Raw genomic sequence first — 19,021 nt, 5'->3', positions numbered from 1 at the left:
CTGAAGGTATTTCTGGTTCAGATTCAGGTTTTGATTCTTCTGCAGTAATTTCTATTTCTGTATCACTTTCCTTATTTTCTTGAGTGACTGATGTTGATTCTTTCTCAGTTTTAATAGTTTGTGTCTGTGGTTCAAACTTTGAGCACAAAGAAGTTTCATCAATAATCACACTTCTGCTGACTGTTACCTTGTTCGTGTCTTGATGTAAAATCCTGTATCCTTTTTGAGATTCACTGTACCCCACAAGTACACCTTCTTTTGCACATGCATCCCATTTTGTACGTTTTTCTTTTGGAATGTGTACATAGGCTTTACTTCCAAAAATTCTGATGTGTCTTAAATCTGGTTTCCTTTTGTTCCACAGTTCATATGGAGTTTTTGTTGTTGCTTTTCCCGGTAAGCGATTTTGAAGATAACATGCAGTTGTGATAGCTTCTCCCCAGTATGTAGTTGGCATATCAGCATCAAATAGCATGCTCCTCCCACTTTCACACAGTGTGCGGTTCATTCTCTCTGCAACTCCATTTTGCTCCGGGTTATATGGAACTGTTGTCTGGAACATAATTCCATGCTTCCTGAGAATGGCTTGTGTTTTACCACTTGTATATTCTGAGCCATTATCTGTTCGTAGTACTCTGGGCATTCTGCCAAAAATATTATTTACTTGAGCGAGATACTCTTCTAATTTCTCTGGCACTTCATCCTTATTGTGAAGTAGAAATACTGTGGTATATCTGGAGTAATCAACAATGAAGGTCAGGAAGTATTTTTTCTTTCCTGGAGTCATAGTTTTCATTGGACCACAAAGATCTGAATGTATTAAGTCCAGAGGTTTTTGAGCTTTGCTGTTGGTCTGCTTGGGAAAAGGTGTCCTTGCCATTTTTCCTTTAATACAGCTGGTACAAATCATTATGTGATCACATGGATTAATCTTAATACCACTTGCATAGTTATTCTCAACTATTTTCTTTATTGTATCAGAATTTATGTGCCCCAACCGTCTGTGCCAAGTGTGGATGCAGTTTGAATGTTTATCCTCTTTGGCTATTTTAACCATTTCACTGCAGTTCAGCTGATATAGTTCATCTATGATTTTAGCCTTTGCAAGCAAGCAATCCCCTTTTGTTATGACACAACTGTCACCCTGAAATGTGACTACATTGCCGTGGTTAGTGAGTTTCTTTACTGACAAAAGGTTGCTTTCAAGATCTGGCACATACAGAACATTCCTCATATGGATCTTTTTAGTGATATCTGGAGAGATAGTACAGTATAGAAAGCCATCTCCTATTCCCACTGATTTCATGAATTGTCCATTAGCTGTAGTTATCCCTTCTGTTTTGCTTTCATCAAGCTGAGCGAAGAAACTTCGGTCATTTTTCATGTGACTTGTAGCACCTGAGTCCACACACCATGCTTGCACAGAGGTGACACCATTTTTGGATCCAAATGCATACTCCTTTGTTTCTATGACATTCTTAGCTTGTTTCAATGCACTTTGTTTTTGCATTCTAGCTTTCCAGATTCTACAATCTGCTTTTAGGTGTCCTCGTTTCTTGCACACAAAGCATTCCCGCTTTTCTAGCTGCACGTTACTGTGTTTATTTTTGTATTTCGTCTTTAAAGCCGTCTCTGAACACACACTCACATTACTCATGCTTTCAGTTTTGCGCTTGTATTCATCCACAAGCTTGCCTTTAACATATTCTAGTGTCAGATCATCATCTGGACGTGCATCTAGTGCTGTTACAAGTGTCTCATAACTTTCAGGAAGTCCACTTAATAATAGCGCTGCAACATGGAAATCTTTTATCTCTTCTCCAATCCCTCGCAGTCTCTCCACCATCTCTAATGTCTGTCTTATATAGTCCTGCATGTCCTGGTCTTTCTGTAGCTTAGTCTGATAGAGCTTTCTGATTAAATAGTTTATTGCTGAGATTAACTCTTTCATGTGCTTTCTGTAACTCTTCCCACATGTCTTTAGCAGTCTGACAGTTACATATATGTATGATTTGATCATCATCTATGCACAGGGAGATTGTGCTCTGCGCCTTGTGATCTCTGTCTAACCACTCCTCTGTGGGCTGTGCAGGTCTTTGTTCATTTATACATTTCCACGTACCTTCTCTTATAAGCAGCATTTTCATCTTGAATTTCCAAGATTGGTAGTTCTGATTCGTCATATTTGCAAGGGAGAACTTTGCTGAGGGGATGGCAGCAGCCATTTCTGCTGTTTGTCTTTCTGTTGCTGTCTCCTGCACTCAATTGCTCTAGCTCACTGTATCTGGTTATATCCAGGGGTAATTTGTATTATATCCTGGGCTTCTGTAACATGTCCTGGGCCCATAACCTGTTAGATATAATCTTTTGGAGCTAAACAAAGTACAGGCAGTCAGTCTGTTGTTTCTCTGTGGAAAAAACTGCGTCAGGAGCAATAACTCTTTTATTACTTATGAGGCATAGACAAAACATGAACCCACAAATGTAACACTGCCATCTAGTGATTATACAATGTAGTAGGCACACAGCAATGACATATAGTGGTTGTTTGCTTATTAAGTACAAACCTTGTATGCTAACAGAAAGGGAAGGGGAAATAAGGGGAGAAAACGAAAGACAACATCCAATAATATCCAGTAATTTCCTAGAGGTGCTAAATCTATTCTGAGCCGTGGCCCCAAAGGACCAGTGGTGGGCTAGGAAGTTATAATAAAACAGTGATTCCATCAATTTATAAAGTAGGAGAACCACATTAGTAGTCACCTTCCACTTCGGTGCTCATACCTTTGACTTGTAATTAGGGATACATGATACCATTTTATTTACAAGTACCGATACTTTTTTTTAATACTCGCCGATACCAATTTTCGACACCTACCACAACTGTTTTGTTTACACTTCAGCTGTCAGCAATGGTACAAAGCATTGAAAAGTTTTACAAATTTAATAAATTTGTTTTACATTTTGTGCTTTTTTTCAATGTAAAACGTGTAAATGCTGGGTGCTTAACCATTGTGGACGCACGCCCGCCGCAAGCTCGATGTCCCTGGGCATACCTGTGATTGTGTCACGGTGAGGAATAAGGGGGAAATGCTGATGTAAACAAGCATTTCCCCAGTCTTCCTAGTGACAGGACAGTGTACACAGCTTCCTGTAATCGGAAGCTGTGATCACTGACGTGTCACACACAGCCCATCCCCCCTGCAGTTAGAACACATCCCTAGGCACACTTAACCCCTTCAGCGCCACCTAGTGGTTAACCCCTTCACTGCCAGTGTCATTTTCACAGTAATCAGTGCATTTTTATAGCACTGATCGCTGTAAAAATGACAATGGTCCCAAAAATGTGTCAAAAGTGTCCGATGTGTCCGCCATAATGTCACAGTCATGATAAAAATCGCTGATCGCCGCCATTACTAGTAAAAAAAAAAAAATATTAATAAAAATGCCAAAAAACGATCCCCTATGTTGTAGATGCTATAACTTTTGCGCAAACCGATCAATAAACGCTTATTGTGATTTTTTTTCCATAGCAGAGACCCAATCAAAGCCAATATCAGCTTTGTTTGGGTGTTTGACTAGACGGCGGACATGTGCTTACAGTGCAGCAGGGCAGCTGCTCAGCATATGAGTAGCTGAAGTGGAAATCACTGGAGTAGCGGTGTCAATACATTGATTTCCAACTTCTAGAGCAGAAGTTTTTAATTAAAAATAATGTAGGTACAGATAGTAAAATTTTCAGAGGTCCAAATCTCATGTTTGCACTATAACACATCACAGCCCCCCTTTATATCAGAGTCCCCCCCATAGCCAACCTTCACATCATAGTCCCCTTTACATCACAGATCCTCTTAACATCTCAGTCCCACCCACCTTAACATCTCAGTCCTACCCACCTTCACATCTCAATCCTCCCCACCTTTACATCACGGAACCCCTTAACATCTCAGTCCCACTCACCTTTACATCACAGACCCCCTTAACATCTCAGTCCCGCCCACCTTCACGTCTCAGTCCCACCCACCTTTACATCACAGACCCCCTTCACATTTCAGTCCCACCCACCTTTACATCACAGACCCCCTTGAAATTTCAGTCCCACTCACATCCTCTGTAAATCTAAAGTGCTAACCTTCAAAGGCTTTTAAAGCGTCACCTATGGATTGTAAAATGTACCTAATTTCTTGCCATTGCATGGGCGTGTGCAATTTTAAAGGGCAACATGTTTGGTATCTATTTCCTCAGTGTGACATCATATTATATATTTTACAAAATAAAATGGGTTATGTATCGTGTTTTTTTTTTGCATTAAGATAAAAAAAAGTGTATTTTTTTCCCAAAAAATGTGTTTTAAAAACGACTGCACGAAGTATGTGTGACATTAAAAAATTGCAAAGCCTGACAATTTATTTTCTCGGGCCTCTGCTTTTAAAAAAGAAAAAATATATATTAATATATATATATATATATATATATATAATTTTAATATATAATGCTCGGGGGTCCTAAGTAATTTTCTAGCAAGAATACCTGATTATTACATGTAAAAAAAAAAGTGTCTAAAAAAGGCCTGAAGCTAAAGTGGTTATGAATTTTCTAGCAAAAAATGTTGATTGTTACATGTGAACAAAAAAGTGCCAGAAAATGACGAAATAGATAAAAAAAATTAAAAAGAAAAATTCTAAGCAAATTTTACTGTTATAATGTATTAGTGCTAGGTGATTCTATTATTCCTGCATTATAACAGTTAAATAAAAAACACAGTCTTCAGAGCATATCTGTCTTCTACTAGCAAAATAATGTCCTGGCCTCCGTTATGCCTTGTACACACGATCGGTCAAACCGATGAGAACGGTCTGATGGACCGTTTTCATCGGACCAAACCGATCGTGTGTGGGCCCCATCGGTTATTTATCCATAGGTTAAAAAAAGCAATCTTGTTTTAAATTTAACCGATGGATACCTAACCGATAGAAAAAAAACGATCGTTAGTAGGCACAACCATCGGTTAAAAATCCACGCAGGCTCAGAATCAAGTCGACGCATGCTTGAAAGCATTGAACTTCGTTTTTTTCAGCACGTCGTTGTGTTTTACGTCACCGAGTTATGACACGATCGTTTTTTTAACCGATGGTGTGTAGGCACGACTGACCATCAGTCAGCTTCATCAGTTAACCGATGAAAACGGTCTATCAGACCGTTCTCACCAGATGGACCGATCGTGTGTACGCGGCATTACAGAGATCTCCCCTTATTTCCAGTCCTGCTGTAAACCTATAACGAGACAGAAATTGAGGGCAACAGCAACACACAGCTACAGTGCCTAGAAAACGCATTCATACCCCGCTGAGAGACCAGATGAGCGGGGCGGGTTCAAGGAGCAGCCCAGCTGCCTTGGGCCCCACAAGGACATGCGGCCCCTGCCCAGTGTGTCCTATGGCCATTTTTTTTTGGGGGGGGGATTTTCACTGACATATTTGGAGGGGGGTGCAATTTGGCATGTTCGCACTGGGCTCTAGATGACCCACTGGCCAGTGGTTTTGTTTTAGTGATTTCTTTGAGGCCCTGTACACACGAGCGGATATCCAATGAAAACGGTCCGCCGGACCGTTTCCCTCGGACATTTCTGCTCCGGATTTTGATCTGATGGCTGTACACACCATCAAATCAAAATCCCCGCGGAAAACATACGCGGTGACGTGGCCGCGCCGTCGCCGCGACGATGACGCGGCGACGTGCGCGACACTGGAAGGTAAATACTTCCACACATGTGTCGAATCACTTCGACGCATGCGAGGGATGGGGATCGGTCGGACTTATCCGGTGAGTCTGTACAGACGACCGGATAAGTCCGACGGACAGGTTTCCAGCGGATAGATTTCTTAGCATGCTAAGAAATTTTTATCCGCTTGAAAACGGTCGGCTGGACAAATGTCCGCCGAAAAATGTCCGCTAGGCCGTACACACGACCGGATTTGTCTGCTGGAACTGATCCGCGGATAAATCCCAGCGGACAGATCCGGTCGTGTGTACGGGGCCTAACTCTCAGTCAGGTCACCTGGATAGTTTGTCAAACAAAAGAAAGAAAATTCCCAGCTCAACTCACCAACCAGTCTGCAACCAATCAAATTATCCTGTTTAACAGTATGTGTTAAAAATAGCGGTTTAGTTTGTACACATTTGGAAATACATGCGTAAGCTGCAGAGCCTCTTCACGGCACCCCAGTATTTTCTGTCGTCCTAACTCTGTAAATTTTGAGAGCCTCCACAGTGGAAGCACATGCATCATGATAATGGATATGCAGAGGGCAGGTAAGCCTAAAAGGAGCCACGCCGTAGTCAGCGTGGTTGGTAATATTTGTTAGGTAAAAGCATAGTTTGCTCATTGTAATCAGTGAAGCTGCAATCTGCTAGTCAGGTCTGCTCAGTGTGCTAAGCTGCTTACAGTCTGGTCTAATAGCTTCTTCTGTATCTAGAGAACTTGAGAGGTTTTTGGATTATAATTGTGGAGCTATGCAGATGGCAGCATTAATATTAATACAGCCCTGGCCAATCCTAGAGAGGCAGGCTCTGATGGCATGCTGGGAGACTGTATATATTCTTTGAGCACTCGGTCATTTCCTGGAGAAAATTAGTCCAACCTGGAGGGCACGCTGCCCTTCCAGGCAGTGCTGCTATGTCTACTGTCATGATGCCGACCTGAGGGCCTGGATGTTGAAACCCTAGAACTAGAGAGAGCTGACTGAGAGGGGTTGTCTGCTGAAGATCTGGTTTGGTATCACTGTAGGGTAACACTTGAAAGGAGGCTACCAGCTGTCCTTGGGCCTTGAGTACAGATGCTTTTTAGAGATCTTGGGGACCTTTGTGCTATTGCCACCCCTCTGGTGCTAAAGAGTCAGCTATAGGTCTTTTACAGGGGAATGAAGGAAGAAATTGGCTGCACACTGACATGATTGAACATTCCATGCAAACAATTACACACACCACGGTTGCAGAGGCCGGAACAGAGGTGGACTAGTTTTGCACAGCTACATCAAGTGATGAGTAAGCACAGTGTAGCTGTGTGAAACTAGTCCACCTCTGTTCCGGTCTCTGCAACCATGGTGTGTCTCATTGTTTGCATGAAATGTTCAATAAATGGACTACAATCACGTCGGTGTGCAGTCAATTTCTCCCTTCATTTAGTCTTCTACGGCAGGCAAGCCGGGGCTTGCACCCGTGTGAGGAGTCTTACATCATTCATTGTGCCTGGAGTCTCTCACCTGGAGCAGTGATTTTCCTTTGCTGTCTACTTCTGTTAAAGGGGCACCGGGTGGTGTCCTGAAGAGCTTTGTCTAGATAATCTCCTACTTAAAGGCTCTTGTGGCACTCTTGGCACTCTTGTGGCTTTAAGGAAGAATTTTCAACCAACTACTGTAATGACACCCCGAATTTGAAAGGGGTTAAAGTCATTTAGGACATTCCCTTCCTGAACACAAGGTAGCTACCAGACACTCCAATCAGCCAAACAAGAAACCCATACAAATGATTCTCCCCCAAATACGAGATGAAGCTTTGTGTTGAGGGTCAAACAGGAATATCAATCTTTATTGAAAGACTACAGGCTTATATACAGTAAAAGAGGAGGTGCATAGATATCCTGCTCATATTACACCTAATCCCTTTAAGCAGCCTAGATGACTCAGAGGCATGACCTTTAGGCTAGACTTGCCGTCTTGTAGCTCAGAAGACATAATCAACATTATCACCAATCAACACAGAACACCTTCACACAAGTACAGGGTCAATTAGCACAAGGCACAATGAAAGACCCTTCGAAGTTATCCTAGACTCATTAAATTATAACAGACAGGCAGGTGGCTGGAGGTGATGATATTAGCATCTCCTTACAGTATATGTCCCAACAGTATGAATGAGTCACGCTTTCTAATCTGGTATATATCTTGGGAGATATTGTGGATAAATATTACTGTCCCATTTTAAGTAATCCAAGACATATTCTTAATGTCCATTATTTTCTTGCTCACCCTGTGCCCCTAATAGACACAGGGCGATTTAGACATAAGAGGTGCATGGGGAGCTGAAGCAAGGGTATCCCATACTTTCTAAGGGATGCTGGGTTCCACAGACCCTCCCGTTACAACTACTAATACTACTACTACTGCCTTAAAGCTGAAGTCTACAAGCACAGACTTTATTATAGTGTGTCCAGAAAGAAGACCTACTGTCCTCAACTTGTACATAGTTCCTGTTTTTGGAGTATCCAACTCAGTTCCCTCAAAACTACCCAAGTTCTCCAAAAATAAAAACAACACTCCTACACTGATCTTTGAAGAAACGTGTGAGTGAGCCTGTGTGTCTGACTGCGGGGAAAAGTACTCGAGGAGGACATGGGCAATATTCCTGTGCCTCCAATAGGAGTAGTGCTACAGAATTTAAAAACATGAGGCTTTAAGGTTTAAATGATTTTAAGGATTACAGTGTTAAGGTCATGTTTAGTGTTAGGGAGTGTTATGTTAAGATTTAAATGTTTGAGGGAGGTTAGGTATTGAGTGTTAGTTTCAAGGGTTAGGTTTCATGTGGATTAGGTGTTAGGGTCAGTCTAAAGGGTTGAATTGAGATTAGCTATCTAGTTGTGAAATTCATAATTTTTTTTCACTTTTTCCAGAAGCTGCTCATGATGAACCTAACCGTATTCAGTACTTTCAATAACATCACCTATATAAACAACCAATACCTTCAAATGCATCAACATGTACAGATTGGTTTCATCATCATCATCACCTTCTGCTTCTGTTTCTTCATCTATTTCATCCTAGTTCTTCTAGTGGTTTACTTCACCACTCCTCACGTCCGGGAGAATGCACGATACATCCTTTTTGCCCATATGCTCATCAACGACACTGTGTACCTCAGTCTTGGACTTTTCCTGAGTATGGGCGTTGGACTCCTAATATATATTCCTGTACCCATCTGTTACATTCTGGTGACCTGTGCTGCAGCTACATTTCGAATAACTCCGTACAACTTGGCATTCATGGCCCTGGAACGATACGTGGCTATTTGCTTCCCTCTCAGACACACCATGTTATGTACAGCCCAGAGGTCATATGTTGCTATTGCAGCAATGTGGTTTGTTGGGTGGCTTCCCAGTTTTGCTGATTTTATAGTCCTCATTTCCAGTGTTGAGATTAAATATTTCTCCCGGAATCTACTATGCAGGCATCAATCATTACTTGTCCTACCAGTCCAAAACATCATACAATCCTCCATCTTAATTGGAAGTTTTATTCTGGTGTCTCTGGTCATTCTCTACACCTACATCAAGGTTATGCTGATAGCTCGAAAAACTGGATCTGGGAAGTCTTCAGCCTCCAAGGCTGGTAGAACCTTGATCCTTCATGCAGTTCAGCTCTTTCTATGTCTGCTTTCCCTAACTTCTTCATTTTCAGAAAAGTACCAAGGAGAATATAATTTTTTGGTGATTATGTTAAATTTTTTGATGTTAATGTATTTGCCAAGACTTCTCAGCCCTCTTATTTATGGCATCAGAGATAAAGTGTTTAGTAAAAGCATTAAGAAGATGTATTCTACCATCAAATAAGCTCTGTGCAAACCTTCATTCTTTAAGGGTCCTCACACTTATACCAGTTATTGTCCAAGAAAGGTTATTTTAGATTTTCTCTGCCAAATATTGTTCTGTCTGCAGGCCATCTTTGATTTTTTCACAATGACTTTAGTTATCCCTTGCACAATCTGGACCATTCCCCACCTACACCAAACATCCTTATTGGTTAGGAGTATGGAGGCCACATTTTTTGCCTATAGAACAGAGATAAAAGTGTCTGGTGATCCAACCTGCTCATGTAAGTGCCAACAGAAATGTAAATAACGCCACTGAGGTCACTTTGAAAAGCCAGCTGATGTTTTAAAAAATTTTTTGGGCATGTTCACATATTATCTCATACTGGCTCAAAACCTTCTAGTCTCCAAAATGTACTTCCATGGTCTCTAAATACCAGAGATGTACTAGTGGGGGGTGCTTGAACCCCAACTATCTTCCATCTCTACCAAAACCATGATTTGTCTGATATTTTGACAGAAAAGTTATCCTCCTGCAATGAAAAAAATCCACTCCCCCTGGCATTAGTGAAATGGTCAAAATAAACAATTTGCTATCTAAATATAAAATAGGATATAACAGCAGAGCCAAATTTAAAAACTTGGGCAACTATGTGTAGCACCCTCCTGGCTCCTCTGTAATTAATGGCGCAGTTATTGATTTATTTTGTCCGTTCTGGAATTCACAGGTTGCTTTTGATTGCTCTCCCCTGCCTTCTAGAAAGTTCTAGAACACAGGGAATGGAGCCATGCAAATGAGCAGCATGGATATTTATGGTGCTGTAGCCAATCCCTGGGGTGGTGGGCCCAGAAGGCTAAAGAGCACATAAATAGTCTGAGCTTTAGAATAGTAGTACAATGAGAAAAATTGCGCTTATCCAGCAAAATAATTAATGCACATAAATTAATACATCACAAAAAAAATATATAAACCAAGAGGAATGTATATATATAATAGGGAAGGCAGCAGTTCTAGTGCCAAAGCACAAAATATATGAACAAGAAAAAGGGGGGGTTAGAACTGCGCCATGGCACCCAGACTTCGTGTATTATAAAGTCAATTTGGTAAAGTAGACATCAGGGTTTGGAAGGAAGAAAGTCAATAGGATTCTCCTGGGATTCCACGATACTGATGTAAGGAATAATGAATCCCACCCAGATGGTCCACAATTATTCCATATGTAACTTGGTTACCAGAGTCATGAGCTGCTTACCAGATCATAGACTTAAATCAGCGGTCGACTGTGACCCAGCCGCGGCCTTTGAGGAGACCAGGGGGGGGGGGGAGCCCACTTCCTAGATGTATCAATCTCTCCCCTGAGACGCAGAGTTATGAGCGACGGTCCACCGTGATACACAGCACACTAAGTGTGAAATCCCACCACCGATAATAGAAGCAGCTTACCAGAACTTCAATCATAAACCACAGTCGGCTGTGACCCAGCCGCGGCCTTTGGGGAGATCCTACTCCCTGGATGAAAGCACCACTTGCACCCTCGGTAATATACAATGGTGTCACCGCACAAAAAAGAAAACGGCAAACATAGCGTAACTCCGTGGGATAGGTTATTTATTAAAACAATAAAACGATAAAAGGTTTACTCACATATGAAGAAAACACAAGGAGCATTTGAAATTGCCGGCCGGCATGTATCAGAGCAATGCCCGTATACCAAACGTAATGACGTCACCGCACGTCCTCCCAGACGCGTTTCGTCATTCGACGTTATCAATGGGATAGGGCGTTGCGGTGCGTCATCCTATTAATAGGCTCAGAACCCACCCTGAGGTGTGAGCGACTATGCAGCAGACGCCATCTTGGTCGTGGGCAAGCACGCCCATACCCGACTAACATCTAACTGAACCTGCTTAGATGAATGAACGGATACATAAGCGGTGTTGTACTTAGTAAATGAAACATAATATAATAAATAATTGGGTGAGCAGTTGGTTACGAACAGGCACTAATGCAGCAAACTGCTGAACAACATTAAGATCTAAATTGCAAGCCCACGCTGTGCGCGGTGGCAATACCTATATCAGCATATAGGAGCACAGTGCCATCTAATGGTGGCTTCACAAAAGTGCACCATAAATTCAAATAAAGAAAAAAAGGTGAGGAGGGAATTTCTTAAGGAAATCCTCGTGTGCATAAATCCATATTGAAGCTCACAGGAGACTGATAGCTGCCAATCTCCGGAGCCACCGTGGAAGAATTGCTAGGAATGTACACATAAATATGCTGTGTGTGTACCAGTGAACAAATTACTAAAATTATTAATAATAAGTGCCAAAAAAATTTTAAGTGAATAAAAATTGTAAAAAGAATTATACTAAAAGACTAATGTAAACACCTATAGTCCTCTTAGTCCAATAGGTGACAGTGTAAAACAATACTTAATAGTGTTTAATAATAAGCCTTATAGGTTTAAATACAAACAGTATGTGGCCAAAAATGGACATATACAAATAAATGACCATAAAAGGGAAAATTGTTTAGAAAATAATAAAAAATAAAAATAAAATTCAAATATTAGGAAGAAGGGGGGGGGGGAAGTCAAGGAGGAAAGGGAATATTGGTTGATGAGGGGTGTAACACCACCACCCAAAAACAACTAATACTGTTTGTATTTAAACCTATAAGGCTTATTATTAAACACTATTAAGTATTGTTTTACACTGTCACCTATTGGACTAAGAGGACTATAGGTGTTTACATTAGTCTTTTAGTATAATTCTTTTTACAATTTTTATTCACTTAAAAAATTTTTGGCACTTATTATTAATAATTTTAGTAATTTGTTCACTGGTACACACACAGCATATTTATGTGTACATTCCTAGCAATTCTTCCACGGTGGCTCCGGAGATTGGCAGCTATCAGTCTCCTGTGAGCTTCAATATGGATTTATGCACACGAGGATTTCCTTAAGAAATTCCCTCCTCACCTTTTTTTCTTTATTTGAATTTATGGTGCACTTTTGTGAAGCCACCATTAGATGGCACTGTGCTCCTATATGCTGATATAGGTATTGCCACCGCGCACAGCGTGGGCTTGCAATTTAGATCTTAATGTTGTTCAGCAGTTTGCTGCATTAGTGCCTGTTCGCAACCAACTGCTCACCCAATTATTTATTATATTATGTTTCATTTACTAAGTACAACACCGCTTATGTATCCGTTCATTCATCTAAGCAGGTTCAGTTAGATGTTAGTCGAGTATGGGCGTGCTTGCCCACGACCAAGATGGCGTCTGCTGCATAGTTGCTCACACCTCAGGGTGGGTTCTGAGCCTATTAATAGGATGACGCACCGCAACGCCCTATCCCATTGATAACGTCGAATGACGAAACGCGTCTGGGAGGACGTGCAGTGACGTCATTACGTTTGGTATACGGGCATTGCTCTGATACATGCCGGCCGGCAATTTCAAATGCTCCTTGTGTTTTCTTCATATGTGAGTAAACCTTTTATCGTTTTATTGTTTTAATAAATAACCTATCCCACGGAGTTACGCTATGTTTGCCGTTTTCTTTTTTGTGCGGTGACACCATTGTATATTACCGAGGGTGCAAGTGGTGCTTTCATCCAGGGAGTAGGATCTCCCCAAAGGCCGCGGCTGGGTCACAGCCGACTGTGGTTTATGATTGAAGTTCTGGTAAGCTGCTTCTATTATCGGTGGTGGGATTTCACACTTAGTGTGCTGTGTATCACGGTGGACCGTCGCTCATAACTCTGCGTCTCAGGGGAGAGATTGATACATCTAGGAAGTGGGCTCCCCCCCCCCCCCTGGTCTCCTCAAAGGCCGCGGCTGGGTCACAGTCGACCGCTGATTTAAGTCTATGATCTGGTAAGCAGCTCATGACTCTGGTAACCAAGTTACATATGGAATAATTGTGGACCATCTGGGTGGGATTCATTATTCCTTACATCAGTATCGTGGAATCCCAGGAGAATCCTATTGACTTTCTTCCTTCCAAACCCTGATGTCTACTTTACCAAATTGACTTTATAATACACGAAGTCTGGGTGCCATGGCGCAGTTCTAACCCCCCCTTTTTCTTTAGAATAGTAGGGTCTTACTGTTAAGGAATCCCACCTGTCTGTCAGGGGATAGCTACCCCCACAAGCCATTCTAACGATTCAAGCTGTTGTTCATGGAGGTCCCTGCTGTAGCAGAGCCGGGGAGCCAATGCCTGTAAGTATCTCTGATGCCCCTAGACTTCACCTAAGGTTCCAGTCCACACAGTTTCACTAGAAGGCACCTGGAGGAAGCTGAATGGGCACAGATGCTCATCTGGCCATGTGAATAATTCTCTAATTACAACATGCTGGCAGGGCCGGCCCTTTGATGGGACCGGGTGGTACCATGGGTACCAGGCAGCACTTTTAGGGGGGCAGCATATTTTTTGTGCTATAAATATATATATTTTTTAACTTTTTGCTATAATAAATATCCCCAAAATTTAGAAAAATAAACAATTTTCTTCAGTTTAGGCCAAGATGTATTCTTCTACATATTTTTGGTACCAAAAAAAAAAAACACAATTAGCGTACATTGATTAGTTTGCACAAAAGACATTGTGGCCGCCGGCAATTCACAGGTCCCTTTATACTCCTGGATACATGTATAGAGCCATGGCAGGCCCTCTTTATACATCTATATACATTTATAGAGCCATGGCAGGTCCTCTTTATATTCCTTTACATGTAAAGAGTCTTGACAGGTCCTCTATATACATGTATAGAGCCATGACAGGTCCTCGTTATACTACTTTATACATGTATAGAGCCATGTCAATTACTCTTTATAGTCCTATATACATTTATAGAGCCATGACAGGTCCTCTTGATATTCCTTTACATGTAAAGAGTAATGACAGGTCCTCTTTATACTCCTTTATACATGTATAGAGCTATGACGGGTCCCCTTTAGTTATCATGATATAAAATAATGAATGTGGGGGCCTTTTGGTTGGCGTGATTTTTTTTCTGGGGGGGGGGCAGCATTTCATTCTTGGTCCCAGGCAGCACAATGTCTTGGGCCGGCACTGTAGGCTGGTGACTGTGTACTATTGGGATAGCTGGGCCAAGTAGTTCCTCTCCTGAGGGGTTCATACTTCTGGCCTCCCCTAGTCACTCATGGGAGAACTGTACTCTGAACTTTGTTTTCTTGAAGACTGTAGCATAGAGAAATGAGTCCTCCTGTTACTGTTGGTGTTCCTGGAGTATCCCATACCACCAGCGGCGGTAAGGAGCACAGGGGCGCCGCTCTCAAAACCACCATGTGCCGCCCGTTAAATCTTCATGATGGGTGCCAGACACATAGATTTCTACAGGCTTTTTTTTTTTTTCCGAAGCACATGATTAGAGCCGGAGATGTAAATGCATCTTTTATATTCAATAAACCATCTTATATACAGTTTCACGCTATGATTCTTTATATTTTAATGCATATGCATCGGGTATGAGTTTGTGATTTGAAGCACGCCAGGACCGCCAGCACCTCTACTGATACACCTGGGAAAGGTTTTCCCCACTGTGCTGTTGGCTTTCGCATTATTTTGGAAGCCACTACATTCTGGTAAGCTGCCATCCTTTGCATTTGGAGGTGTTTTACACAGAGGGGGCCAGATTCACATAGGTTAGCGGATCTTTATATCCGCGTAACCTATCTGATTTAAGATCCGCCCATGCAAGTTTTTAAGGCAAGTGGGTAATTCACAAAGCACTTACCTCAAAACTTGCGGCGGCGTATCGTAAATCCCCCGGGGGAATTCAAATTCCGCGGCTAGGAGGAGTGTACTATTCAAATCAGGCGCGTTCCCGCGCTGATCGAATAGCGCATGCGCCGTCCGCAAATTTACCCAGCGTGCATTGCGCTAAATGACGTCGCAAGGACGTCATTGGTTTTGACGTGAACGTAAATGGCGTCCAGCCCCATTCACGGACGAATTACGCAAACGACGTTTCTGAATCGGCGTATCTCCTCATTTACATATTCGTTGCGTAAATAAACCAAAACGCCACCTAGCGGCCGGCCTGGAATTGCAGCCTAAGATCCGACGGTGTAACACAGTTACACCTGTCGGATCTTAGGCATATCTATGCGTAACTGATTCTATGAATCAGTCGCATAGATACGACCGACGAAACTCAGAGATACGACGGTGTATCAGGAGATACACCGTCGTATCTCTATGTGAATCTGGCCCAGGATCTGTGAAAGCTAGCACTTGTATGCACATAATTATCTGTTCTACCCCTCACCTGTTGGATTCTGATCTGTTGGGACAGTGATTTAATTTTTCTTCTTTTTATTGACTTTTGTCTCTATTGGCTGCTTTTTGGACTTCTTTTTTGACAAACTTATTATTGTACCCCTTTTTTTTTCATTTATCACATTTACCTTTCACATTGTTTATCACATTTTTGAGATTATGCTATACATGCTCATTGACTGATAATGCTGCACTATATGTATATTGAGTGTATGTTATTTAGTTTGTGTGAAAGATATTATAGAGTCTACAAATGTATGTATGTACTGACGATCTCATTTCTTAAAGCCCTGAAATGCCAGCACAGTACAATTTTTCCCCAAATTATCCTTTTTAGGAAAGTAGACAGTCCAAGATGTTTAGTAAAAGGCATGGTGAGTTTTTGTAGCTGTAATTTTGTTGTCACAATTTTGGGGAAAATTAAGAAATGTAATATTTTTTTTTTCACAAAGTCATATTTATAACAATTTGTCTCACGCACAGCATATGCATACTTACAATTACATCTCAAAACACATTCTGCTACTCCTCCCAATTATGGAGAATGGATATATCACACGTACAGTTGTGCTCATAAGTTTACATACACTGGCAGAATTTATGATTTCTTGGCCATTTTTCAGAGAACATGAATGTTAACACAAAAACTTTTCTTTCACTCATGGTCAGTGTTTGGCGGAAGCCATTTATTATCAATCAACCGTGTTTACTCTTTTTTTTATATCATAATGACAACAAAAAACTACCCAAATAACCCTGATGAAAAGTTTACATACCCCAGTTCTTAATACCGTGTATTGCCCCCTTTAACATCAAGAACAGCTTGAAGTCTTTTGTGGTATTTGTGGATGAGGCTCTTTATCTTCTCAGATGGTAAAGCTGCCCATTCCTCTTGACAAAAAGCCTCCATTCTGTAAATTCTTGGGCTGTCTTGCATGAACGGCACGTTTGAGATCTCCCCAGAGGGGCTCAATGATATTGAGGTCAGGAGACTGAGATGGCCACTCCAGAACCTTCACTTTATTCTGCTGTAGCCAATGACAGGTCGACTTGGCCTTGTGTTTTGGGTCATTGTCATGTTGGAATGTCCAAGTACTTCCCATGTGCAGCTTCCTGGCTGATGAATGAAATGTTCCTCCAGTATTTTTTTGATAGCATACTGCATTCATCTAGCCACCATTTTGACCAAATTTCCCGTGACTTTGTAGCTCACACATCCCCAAAAACATCAGCGATCCATCTCCGTGTTTCACAGTAGAGAGACCGTTTTTCATCAGACGAAACGATCGTGTGTACGTGGTATACTGTGAGTGAAAGAACATTTTTGTGTTATCATTCATATTCTCTGAAAAATGGCCAAGAAATCATAAATTCGGCCAGGGTAGGTAAACTTATGAGCACAACTGTAAGACTTTTTCACCAGCTTAGTCACATAGAGGGGCCCAAAATCCAAGGAGCGCCTTCAGGCTTTCTAGGGTCATAAACTATGTATCTTATTTCCTGACTACCTATTACATTTTTGGAGGCTCCGGAGCACCAAGACAGTGAAAACACCATAAAATGACGACATTTGGGAAACAGCAATCACCACAAAGTATGTTCTACAAAGTCTTTTGAAGAGTTCATTTTTTTGCCACAAGTTTTTAGAAAATGAAAATGAAAATGAAATTTGTAGTAAAGTTGTCAATTTAATAAGGTATATCTCACACACAGCATGGGCATAGTTAGAATTAAACCCTCAAAACACATTTCTATAGACAGGTCCGAAGCAAAAAAATAAAATAGGCGTAGGGCCTCATGTCAGGAAATACTAGGCAGTATAGGGTTAATAGCAATATAGTATCATGGGATGGTCACTTACCAGCATTGGCTGGTTTTCATAGGTAGGTGAGGCTGCTAGTGGGGGATGCAGGGAGCAGATCCAAAAAAGCATCAGACCCCCTTGGAGCAACGAATGAGCAAGTTGATCACACCCTCCCATCCTGGATTGTTTGGTTTGATTGTTATTTTATTTTGTTTTGTTTTAAAAGTTTGGCAGTTGGGGTCTTTGGAGGCGTTAACATTCTTGGAACAGTTCATAGTGTGACCCATCTAAGGTATGGGGTCCTCTATTGGATCCCAGTAAATGGTGGATCAACGGGGAAGTGGTAACAAGGAGGTATCTGAGGTGAAGTAATTATGCTGATCCACAATCTGAATTTGGTTCTTTGGTGCCTCCCAAGACCAGCAACCTTTATGTTATGGGTACTGGATTATGTTTATCGTTCCTGTTTTAAGGAAATTTTATTTTGTTAATTTGTTAATAAATGGCCAACCTGGCCAAAATGTCTCAAGATTGGTGTCATTCGTTATTTGTTCATAGTTATAGGTATGGGAGGTTTGAGGGAAAATTACGTTTTAGGTGTATACATTTGTGGTACCCTAGTCATGCTCCTTCTGAGTATGGCGATACCACGTGTGAGACTCTTTCAGTGTTTGGACTGATTATATACCGGACATTGTATCTTGTATATCACACAAATCAACCAATTGTATCAAAACCATGATATGTACTTGAATGGTCTCCTCTATAGGAGTGGTCAGGGAATATAGCTTTGTGTAGCATCCCCTACAGTAGTCCCAGTTCCTATAGGCCAAGCAAGCCTAGCATACTGGTACGTGGCTGCCCTCAGAAATGCCATGTTCATTGGCCAGGAAGTACAGGAGGCCAAAGAAAGGAAGAACAAAAGAGGTAATGTGGTTCCAGGAGTGCAGTTGTCCCCAGGGGATGGCTGGGACTGGTATCTCACAGGAACATAGTCAGCTGGATGTGGAGATGGGTTATATCAGGGGCAGGCAGAGACATGGTCAACACACATGCAAATGATCAGTCTGGGTAACAGGCAGATATGTGGTCAATAAACAGGCCAGGTTAGTACATGCCATGTCTGAGGTGCTTTGTTGCTCAGCTGTGGCTGGAATTATATCCCTGCCCTCCCACTGATCCTGACCCATTCAGGTGAATTAGGTTGCTTGTATGGGGTATGGGGTGAGAAGGCAATATGAGGCCTCCTCACTGCCTGTCAAATGCTCTCTGAAGAGCAATCAGAATCTAGTTCAGGTGTGCATGGTAGCCATAT

The 19,021-nt window shown here is 41.7% G+C and overlaps 1 protein-coding gene across 1 annotated transcript; it reads left to right on the top strand.

The window, feature by feature from the left end:
* The first annotated feature begins 8,603 nt into the window (after positions 1–8,603).
* On the top strand, positions 8,604–9,695 carry LOC120928496 (odorant receptor 131-2-like). The gene has a single exon (XM_040339591.1). It carries the CDS (start codon positions 8,678–8,680, stop codon positions 9,602–9,604), a length of 927 nt encoding a protein of 308 aa, XP_040195525.1. The 5' UTR covers positions 8,604–8,677; the 3' UTR covers positions 9,605–9,695.
* Positions 9,696–19,021: the final 9,326 nt, after the last annotated feature.

Source organism: Rana temporaria, chromosome 2 (assembly GCF_905171775.1).
Source record: "Rana temporaria chromosome 2, aRanTem1.1, whole genome shotgun sequence".
Taxonomy (NCBI): Eukaryota; Metazoa; Chordata; class Amphibia; order Anura; family Ranidae; genus Rana; species Rana temporaria.
This window is presented reverse-complemented; position numbering and strand designations above follow the sequence as displayed.

What these genes read in the sequence shown, in the direction of transcription:
- LOC120928496 (XM_040339591.1), top strand. Translation starts at nt 8,678, where the DNA reads ATGATGAACCTAACCGTATTCAGTACTTTCAATAACATCACCTATATA.